General features: G+C 46.9%; 1 protein-coding gene across 2 annotated transcripts; it reads right to left on the reverse strand.

Annotated features, from left to right (window-relative positions):
- Positions 1-609: 609 nt before the first annotated feature.
- Positions 610-9,249, reverse strand: LOC147203076 (sodium-dependent phosphate transport protein 2B-like). 2 transcript variants are annotated; one of them, XM_086116327.1, is made up of 13 exons: positions 8,893-9,249; positions 8,272-8,325; positions 8,056-8,190; positions 7,379-7,507; positions 7,140-7,283; positions 6,396-6,507; positions 6,098-6,293; positions 5,626-5,721; positions 4,876-4,987; positions 3,443-3,610; positions 2,407-2,523; positions 1,527-1,651; positions 610-1,442 (listed from the first exon to the last, which is right to left on the reverse strand). In XM_086116327.1, the coding sequence occupies exons 2-13, from the start codon at positions 8,315-8,317 to the stop codon at positions 915-917; spliced, it is 1,908 nt and encodes a 635-aa protein (XP_085972453.1). In that variant the 5' UTR covers positions 8,318-8,325; positions 8,893-9,249; the 3' UTR covers positions 610-914. The 2 variants fall into 2 exon arrangements, with proteins under 2 accessions (XP_085972453.1, XP_085972452.1); XM_086116326.1 differs by having other exon boundaries at positions 8,056-8,193; positions 8,893-9,248.
- Between the last annotated feature and the right edge of the window lie 1,195 nt (positions 9,250-10,444).

Below are 10,444 nucleotides of genomic sequence, written 5' to 3' on the forward strand. Positions count from 1 at the left end.
AATAGTAACATTTCTCTTCATAATGTGGATGAAGTTAATTGTGTTTCAGAAACAACACTAACAAAAAATAAAAAAAAGCCCCAAATGAGAATCTGTGTTTTGATTGTCAAGAAAACAAGAAATTTGGTCTGGATTGGGTTTTTATAAAGTTCACTTCGGATACCTCTGGTCAGACTTGAGGACCCGCAGTACCAATTTAAATTTATTAAACCACTGGGGGCGGCCCGGTAGTCCAGTGGTTAGCACGTCGGCTTCACAGTGCAGAGGTACCGGGTTCGATTCCAGCTCCGGCCTCCCTGTGTGGAGTTTGCATGTTCTCCCCGGGCCTGCGTGGGTTTTCTCTGGGTGCTCCGGTTTCCTCCCACATTCCAAAAACATGCATGGCAGGTTGATTGGACGCTCTAAATTGTCCCTAGGTGTGGGCGTGGATGGTTGTTCGTCTCTGTGTCCCCTGCGACTGATTCAGGGTGTCCCCCGCCTACTGCCCGAAGACGGCTGGGATAGGCTCCAGCACCCCCCGCGACCCTAGTGAGGATCAAGCGGTTCGGAAAATGGATGGATGGATGGATGGATAAACCACTGGGAGCAAGTAAATAAGTACACTTTTTAAAAAATTGTCTTTTATTCACACATATTTTGGTCTTAAATAACAACGATGTCAATTTTACATTTAAAATTCAGAGATATGAATAAATTTTCATCCAACACAGAAAATACAAACAGTCCCAAAGTGAGTGTAGATCGCGGTCGAAAGTCTCCAGAGACAAATATTTACCAGGTCCAGTGTAAGACAGTTCATAGCAGCCCAAAAATATTTTCGTTGATTACAGAGCGGAGGAGACACTCCAGTCAGAGGAATCATTCATTTCAAGAGATCACTGTACAGATTTGTACACATTTTTCAGGCGGTGCTTTTAAAGATGAGTCCCTTGGATGACTTTGGGGTCGTCGTTCGTAAAGGCGGCCGGGTTGTCTTCCAGCTCCAGGCCCTTCGTGCGCGCCGTCTCGTCCTTCTGGCAGCAGCTGCAGCACTTGCAGATGCAGCAGCAGTAGCGGCCACAGAAGCCCAGGCAGGACGTCACCGCGTCGTCCCAGGGCGCGAGCGAGCGCAGCGGCCGCGGCAGGAAATTCCAGGTGCGCAAAAAGCGGGGCAGGGCGCGGGGGCAGCGCGACTGCAGGATGTTGACCACAATGATGAAGACCGCCAGGACGACGACGGGCACACCGATGCCCACCAGGATCTGCCAGCCGGCCAGCGACAGGCCGAATATGGTGAGGGGCAAGACCAGGAAGCACAAAATGAGGTAGAGGGCGGCGAACCAGCGGTACTGCGCCGTGCGGTTGCCCAACCCCCGGGCTAGTCTGATGGGCAGCCGTGTAAACGGGATCGGATACCACAACATGATGCCCATGATGTTGAAGAAGAAATGGCAGAGTGCGATCTAACAAGAAACGCACAAGATGAGATCTCCAAATTAGTGAACACAACAAAGACACTCCGGGGTCTTCTTCTTCTTTTGTCATACCTGTAGCGAGCTAGCCAGCGTTTCTCCCGGGCTAGCCATCGCCGCAAGAATGGCCGTGGTGGTGGTTCCGATATTGGAGCCCAGAGTTAGAGGGTAGGCCCGCTCAAGACTGATGACACCGATACCTAATGAGAGACGCCAGTTTTGAAATAACGCTTCCCATTCTTTGTGTAATAAGCTTGCTAGCAAGAAGGATGAATTCCTAACGTGGTTTTTTTTTTTTTGACGATGTGGCTTTCGCTGAGTTTTAACGTTTCTTTAGCTCGTCGGCTACTGCAGGAAAGAGCAGTTGAATGCGAGAGGGTGCGGAGAGAGAGAAAGCCAAATATGGATTTTCAGGATTGGGTTGCTGTTATCGATCTATCGTACCCCTACGGCGTAGGGTTGTCAAAATTCATTTTGGTCGCGGGCCAATTTGTCTTCCCTCGGAGGGCCGTGATGACAGTGAAACCACAAAATTATTGCTTGTACACAACAAATCAATAGATTATTAGTTTTGAAATCAGTCAAGTCAATTATAATAGTTTGGTTAATTATTGTTCAAGTGAGTGTAAACTGGGTAACAAAATTGTTGCGAAATCTCAACGTTATTTTTTTTACACATGACAATTTCAAATTTCGGTACATATTTTAGCAAGTTGACAAACACGATTTCCTTCCGCGGGCCAAATAAAATGACCTAGCGGGCCAGATCTGGCCCCCGGGCCTTGTGTTTGAAACCCGTGCCCCCTACGCCATCAGGTAACCTGGTTCACTCAGAAAGTAAAAATGACGGAATGCAAACAATTTGATTGATTTATGATAAGAACTGCGAGGGCGAATGTGCTCACAGCGAGGTCCCCGTGCCGCCATTGGAGTGGAACGACGCGCTTCGACTTACCGACAAGAGGCGTTATTGCCGATGTGAAGACGGAGCTGCTCTGAACGATGAAAGTCATCCCGGCTCCCACCATGATGGCGATATAACCGGTAACCCAACTGAAGGGGAACGGGAAGTCTGCCGAGATCACATGTAGATACGACACAATCCACGTTTATCGGTAGGGATGACAAATAGACATGAAGACACAAACAGGAAGTTGGGCTGACATCATGGTTTGTCCCTGAGCTTTTTTTTTTTTTTTTTTTTTTAAATAATCACACAGTTCAGGACGAAAAGGGCCCGAAGGTGAGCTGTCAAGCGTCAGGAGTGACTGTGCCTGCTTTGCTCATCAAGCATCACCACCAAAGTCGATGTGCTGACTATCAAACAGGAGTGCTAGCATCAAATCCATTTGTACATCCAGCACTGGAAGCAAGGGAGAGAACACTGCAAAATGATCATTTTCTCTTACGTTTGTCCCACAGTTTGGGCACGACGAGTCACACTTTTTCTTCATAGGTTGGTTGGTCCTGCGACTTACACGGATGCGCAACTTGTATTTATTCAAATTAGAAATGGGATGGCTGGGTTCTGGCACTCCTGTCTTTGGGGGACTCTGACTAACCGAACAGCATACTTGGACAACTCTCCCCCCACGTGTGTAACTACAATCAGGGGACGGAGATTTTGGGTGCGAGTCCAAGGTCTCCTGCTCTTGGTCTAGTTTTTTTGTCAAATTCATTCACCACAAAAATGTGACTTGCTGTATACTTCGGAGTGACTTCATATGTTGTTTTCTTCTTCATGGTGTATATATTGTTTTTTTTGACTCATGTAAAAAATACGGTATGCACCGTTTTATTTTTTGATGACTATCAACATAAATCCTGAATTCCAAATCCAATTACTGTCACTTTAAAGCATTGAGTTGCAGAGAAACAAACAAACAAAAACGTTTTTTTGTGGTCCCTTTTTCCAGAGCTGGATGTTTTTCGAAATCAACACGAGCCCCGCAAAAAAAAGAAAAAAAAACATCTGTTCATTTGTCTTTCACCTGTGTTGAGCACCTTCTTGATGACGAGGGCCACCTGACCCTTCAGCATGGAGTTGAGCAGCTTGACGATGAGAATGAGGCAGCTGCAGAGAATGAAGAGCGACAGAGCCAGCAGAATGAGGCCCACCGCGAGGTCGGGCAAGTTGGCGTTGACGAAGATATGGGAGCCTGTGGGCACAGTTGGCAAAAGTACTTAAAAAACTTTTTTTCGCCCCACGGACCGGTTGAATGTCACACAATATATTCAGGGAGCGGCCTTTACAACAACGTAATATAATACGACCTGCATGAAAACGGTGGTATTTTCTCAACACAATAATAAACACGAGTCATGACAATAGGGACGTCCAATGTGGGCGCAACACTCTCTGGTCGCGATGGTAACGTTTAAACCTGCCTTCAAAATAAGCAACAAAGTCCATGAAAAATACGACTCACCATGGCCACGTTGACGCCACGTTTGCAGAGTGGCCTCGGTGCGTGGGAAGCCCCCGTTGAGACAAATCCGTATTTTAAGTACGACTCCTGATACTGTCTATTAAATGTAGCCTTCTTTTTCTTGAAAGTCGTAGGCTCCCCTTCTGTCTCCTGGCTGAAACCTTCCAAAGACGTTTGTGTTTTTTTACTCATTTTGCTAGCCGCTGGGTTCCACTATGGCCGCAACGTGGCCGAGAAGCGCAGCCTTGACCTGTATCAAGCGTGACGTACTGTAGACGGATGTAACAGAGAATCCGGTATTTTTTTTCAAAATAAAACTTCATGATTACCAAATGAATAAAACTGCAGTAACGTAAGTTATTTATTCTTTCTGTGCTTCCCGGTACCAAATGACCCACGGACCGGTCCGCGGCCTGGCGGTTGGGGATGCTCAGAGCTGGTTATTGTTGGCATTACTTTTATGCTATCAAAAATAACGCGTACCCACCATTTTGCTTACATTGTGAACTGACTGGCCAAAAAAAAATAATAAAAATGCTGAATGAACTCAGGATGGTGGTTTTTGGCCTGGCATAAGATGCAACACCACAAATCATTCTAGGAGATGATGGGAAACAGTTTGCTGATTGAATAATAGCGTGGATGGATAATATCCTACGCCTCTGGATCCATTTCTCATTCCTCCGTGTTGCTGTTGTCGCTCTTATTCGGTTAAATTTACCTCTCACTATTTTAGATCTTCTTTATGTCATTGGGTGCCGATATCTGATTGGTGGTCTTCAAACCAATCACTAACTTGGAATTCCAGATGGGGTTGTGCTGAGTGAGTGAATAGCCTCATTGAGCAGGTAGAAAGTATTTTGCGGGGTCAGCAACCAAAGGCGGTCCTTGTTCAAGTGAGTCTCCGAGGAGTTGGGGGAAGGTCATTGTCTCAGATTACGTTTCGGCGCTTGACTGCAGGTATTCACAGCCAAGCGGGGGAAGGCGAGGCTTACATTTCTCTTGGTAGTCCGTCCAAGTGCTGTTCTTCTCAAGCCACGTTTGGTTGCCTTCCTCCCAGCAGACGCCACCGGCGGGGCAGCTGTTCACCGTCTCGTTCCAGAAAGTCTTCAATTTCCCCAAGAAAGGAGCAAATTATTTTCCGCAACCGCGGTACACTTTTGGGAGATAACAAGCCATTGAAATGTTATTGGACTTGCATGGCACTACTTTGACGTACGAGAATCACCACCATACCGCGTATGGGTATAAAGATGATGAGTCCATTTTGATGATTTCATCCTTATGTTGTAATTTTATGTCACTATGAGCTAAGGTGAGGCAAGGAATCCACAGATTTTTCCATTAAAAACAAACAAAAAAACTTGAAGGCTTGCATAGCAAGTGTTGCTATGCTAGAGTTCCCATCCCCAAATACTAGCCTCTGATTGGTTTACCGTTCTTCATTTGCATAGCATACTATGCATGAAGCTCTGGGGGGTGGGGGGGGGGGTTGTTGTAGTATTGACGAGTGCCTTTTCTTATCTGTGGTTACAATCTAACCCATAATAACATTGTCATAATTAGCTTGGCGCGATGCTGAACAACATCATTGTCAAGCTAGCCTATGCCAAAACCTGAAATTTCGGAAATATCGGGCTTTACCCGACCGGGTCCCATAGTTATTATGACAAGCACAGCTCGATCAAATAATTTTCCCCCACCCGATACGATCGGCCATTCAGCATCCACGCTTGTATTCTTACCGTGTTGACCTTCTTCTTGCACCAAATTTTGATCAAACTCATGTTTCGGGCTTCCGGGTTCCCAGTGGCGATTGCGGTGATGACTGATTTATCCAGCTGAGAAAGAGAAAGCAGCATTGGGATATAGATGAATATTGGTTTGTTAGATCTATATTCTATCAACTATTCAGTCTCTTTGTGAACGTATCACTCATTGGCAGTTTTTCACGCTTTGTTTTTCTCTGAAGGAAATCAATTTCTGGCACACAACCCCGAACGCAGGAGATTTTTTTTTTCAGTTCAGATAAGGACGGCACTCGCTTTTCCGCCTTCTGTGAGCACCCTGGCAACAGTTGTTGCCAATCATTTTTGAAACGGTCTGAAGTGTCACACCAAACAATGGCCTGTCAATCAAAACTGAGCCCTGTTGGTAATTCATCCTGCACATGGGTGTTCAAAAGGCTTCATTGTGGAATGTTTGTGATTTCGCTACCTGGATGATGGAATCTGTGAGCGGCTCGGTGATGATCTTGAGCAGGTCGGGCGCGTCCTCGCCCGACTGGATGTGGAAAGACTTAATAATGAGGTGGGTGAGCTTTTCCAGGACCCCCGTGGCCACCTCCAGCGGCAGCAGCACCAGCACGGAGAGCCAGTTGAAGAAATCGTGCACGGTGGCGCCAGCAAAGGCCCTGCGTGGCGTACGGTTGGAGATGCGACCTGACGTTTGCCAATGTGTGCGCCAAACACCCAAAAAGTCGGCCCCCACGTTGTTGCCGATCCATCTTGTTTACCTGCGGAACTCGTTGCGGTTGCCCGCTTGCATCATGGCCACGATGGTGTTGGTGACCGACGTTCCGATGTTGGCGCCCATGATGATGGGCACGGCCGACCTGACCTCCAGCACTGCGGTAAAACAAATAACATCCATCCATTTTCTGATCATCACAAGGGTCGCGGGGCATGCCAGAGACTATCCCAGCTGTCTTCGGGCAATAGGTGGGGCACACCCTGAACTGGTCGCCAGCCAATCGCAGGGCACATAGAGACGAACAACCATCCACGCTCACATTCACACCTAGGGACAAATTTCGAGTGTTCAATCAGCCTGCCAGGCATGTTTTTGGAATATGGGAGGAAACCAAAGTACCCGGAGAAAACCCACGCACGAGGAGAACATGCAAACTCCTCACAGGAAGGCCGGAGCCGAATTCGAACTCATGACCTCTGCACTGTGAGGTCTATGGGCTAAACACTCGCCCACCGGGCCGCCAATGACAACATTTTCAGATGTCAATTTGGAGCCTTTGTTGGCCCTATCGCACAGGGTTGATAAACCTAAAAAAAATGTTGTCTTTGACAAGGCATCTGTGCCCAAAAAGGACTATCAACTCAACTCAGATGGACTCCAACTGTTGACTGCCACGGATGAATACATTTTTCGACGGGGAGGCGTGGAAGCGGTTTTGCAGTGGTCTCAGAATCGCTATTATGTACCGACTGAGAATTCCAAAGAATGTTTGGCGAACAATTCTTACATGAAGAGGACACCATGCTGACCACGATGGATGATGATGTGCTGGAGCTTTGCACCAATACAGTGACCAACACACCGATCACCAGACCGGCCACCGGGTTCGACAGGATCACGTTCTCCTTGAAGATGTCGCCGGCAGCTTTGCCTGTGCGCAAAACATCAAAGATGACTCCGCCGCCTCAGGCGCATAGCCAGAAAAGTCTCCCAAGTCGTCGGAAGAAGAAGAAACTTCTCTCTCACCTCCGACCAGCTGGAAGGCGGAGCTTAGCACATCCAGCGAGCAGATGAACAAGTAGAGAAGTCCCAGCAGCAACGCCAGCTTTACGATGGCCGTCACCACTCGCATGATCTTCCCCTTGGTGTCCAAATCTGGAAGGGCAGCACCATGCTTACAATTGAAGGTGCGCAAAACGGCCTTCACCGCAGCTGTCGACACTTCATGGTGGCGTGTCTTAAGAACGGCCGAAACATATTGCTTGAAACATTTGTCGCCTGAGCGGCGGAAAATGTTTCGCGATTTTGTGTCCCTCATCCATCTCGTAAATCAAAATTACAATTTCAAAACTAACTGACAAATTTCTTCGGCATTTTGCGTCACAAGGTTCTTGAGAATTTTGTTTCATTTGATGAAATTAGATTTGAGTTTTACTGCTTTGAATTTGCTGGTGAAAATGTTTGGATTTTGAGTGGTTCTAGACACGACCTCTGTGGTGCTCCCCAGGAATTTGAAATGGGCTGCTTCAAACCAAAGACTTTCTGCGCCTTTCAAAACATGAGTTCATGAGACTTTTTTGTGGGTCTACTCATGACTGACCTTCCTCCCAAATATCATGTGATTTAGGGAAACTGAATTTGAGGGCTAGCTACAATCGCAATATAAGCAGACCAGGGACCCTCCTCGGTCCAAACGATCTCACCTGACCACTTGACACCCATGTCCTTAAGGTCCGGCAGGTCCCACGGATCCTCTTCAGCCACGTCGTCCTTCACCAGGTCCACGGTGGAGTAGGACGCCAGCATGGCTCCGTCCTTCCTGTTCTTTTCGTTATCTTCTGCTGAAGAGATATGAAGAGCGGTAACATTATGCAGAGGAAACTCGCAGACTCAATTGTGTCGAGTGGAGTGCGACGTACCAAGGCTATGTGGGGACTCAGTCCCCACTTGCGGTCTGGGCCCCATGATTGGATCTAGACAAGGAAACCGCATTGTCGTCAGTTGTATATAACAGAATGTCCAGAACATCCGACACACTTTTTTATCGTTCTGTTGTAACTAAACACAACATAAATCAGGCTTGGTTGTCAATAGAGTCATGCCATGTACTTCAAAACTGAAAGGCAGACTTGCTAACCACTTCTGCAAAAAAATATCTATATTTATATAGAGCTGTATATATTTAATATATATATAGCCGAATAAATAAAACAATCTCTCTTACTATTTCTTTCTGTTGACTGCAGCTAGAATCACAAGCAACGTGCATTATTATACAGTAACACAGCCTCAACAGCCTCAACCTTTGAAGAGTGTTTTTCAATCTCCTAGTTTTGATCTGAATTTCAGACTGTCGCACGCGCCTCGGAGGAAATTGGAATGCTGACGAAACCGCATCCCAAGTTTTTTTCTGTTCAGCATGTGGCACACCGCAAAGTATTAAGACAAACTCCAACTGGTTTTCTTGGCAACTTAAAACTAGATGAGAGCGTTTTCCAACTGTCGGGCAGTCCCCCGCCAGGTCCAGGGAGCCTCCTCACCTGCTCGAGCGTGTCTTGATGAATGAACGCCTAAATGAAGTTTATTCCTGGGCCGCTGCGCTGTGCTGCGTCTTCTTTCTTTTTCTCGGCAGGCCCGAAGGAGGTCGCGCCACCTGGTGCCGAGCTCCGAAAGCCGAAGGGGGACGCTGCACCTGGGACACCTGTTGCTACAGGGAGGGCGGCCCGGCCTGCTGCTCTTATAGATCCGCCGTGAGCGCGCGTGCGCACGCGCGCACACACATGCCGGGTGCAAAGTTCGGCCACACACACACACACACGCTCTCTCCTCCCTCTCTCACACTGACGAGTGTATCCACTGGCAAAACTGAAGGGGGGAGGGCCATGAGCCCCCCCGCCCAAAAAATTTTGGCCAGGTGCCAGGCCAGATAATTGACTTTTGAGTATTTTCCAATTTTCCCGAGAACCCCCTCCCCCACCCCCCACCCCCCCTATTGTCCATCGGGAGCATATAATGAAAGTTTATTGGCATTTTCTGAATATATTTGTGGTGGAAGGGGCGGGGGGGGGGGGGGGTCACTTAATCAAAGGACCACTTAAAGTGCGGCCCACTTTGAGTGGCCCATAACTGGTCTAAATACTCCCACAGGTTCAGCCACTCTCTAGGCTTCTCAGAAAGCAGGATTATTCGTGCATTCTTCTTCTCCTTCTTCTTCTTATTACTGTTTGTAGTCGTAGTAGTTCTTCGTAGAGGATAAAGAAGATATGCCCGAGTGTATGTTGATATTATCAGTCTTTGTGGCTTACACAACGCCACATAGAGTAGATGCTAATTGATAGCCCATGCGCCAATGAGTTTTGCATGGTATGTTAGCATTAAGCTAGCGGATACTAAGTAGTTGTATAATTGTCTTTGTGTGTTCAGTTAAACAGTAAACCAAACAGCTTGATGGCTTCTTTGCAAGTCAAACCAGAACAATTATGCGCTAAAAGCAAACAGTTTGCCAGGAAGCAAACAATGCTGGCTTTTTAGTGCCACCCCGAGCTGCAATTTGCTTATAAAACTGAATATAAAACAACGGCAATTACACGTTGTGTATTTAACCAAACCGCGATTTGGTCTGGTTACTAATCAACTGGGATAGAATCCAGCACACCTGCGTCTTTAATGAGTAATAATAAGTACAAGCGGGTTCGAAAATGAACAGGTGGGTCTTCAACCAAGCCACATGAACTTTATCTTATAAAGTCTGCTAGCTTAATGCTGTCATGCAACACAAAAACACCACAGAGGAGCTAATGAAATTCGCATCAATGTTCTTGTCATGATAAACCGTGAAGGAACTTATATTTGAACACAAGCGGGAGGAACACGTGCAGACAGAGCTTACAACAATGCTCACGGGCATATATTCTTTATCTTCAGCGAAAAATGAGACAATTTAACTGTGGCTTCCTGAGTCACTGAGTTGGAACCGTCTGTTTGATTTCCCAAACTTGTGCAAACATAAATTTCTGGAGAAAAATCGACAGTGAAGGCCTACTTTTGCAGAAATAGTCGATAAGAACAAAGAAGCAGGAAACCGTAGATGCA

This window comes from Hippocampus guttulatus, chromosome 7 (genome assembly GCF_054856545.1).
Source record: "Hippocampus guttulatus isolate MCC_2025c chromosome 7, RoL_Hgut_1.0, whole genome shotgun sequence".
Lineage (NCBI taxonomy): Eukaryota > Metazoa > Chordata > Actinopteri > Syngnathiformes > Syngnathidae > Hippocampus > Hippocampus guttulatus.

Bases quoted from the DNA above. Each gene is read 5' to 3' on its own strand.
- LOC147203076 (XM_086116326.1), bottom strand. From the start codon at position 8,317: ATGGGGCCCAGACCGCAAGTGGGGACTGAGTCCCCACATAGCCTTG. The intron at 6,508-7,139 runs GTAAGAATTGTT...GTTTTACCGCAG, and splicing joins CAGCATGGTGTCCTCTTCAT to TGCTGGAGGTCAGGTCGGCC. The intron at 4,988-5,625 runs GTAAGAATACAA...GGGAAATTGAAG, and splicing joins GCAAGAAGAAGGTCAACACG to ACTTTCTGGAACGAGACGGT.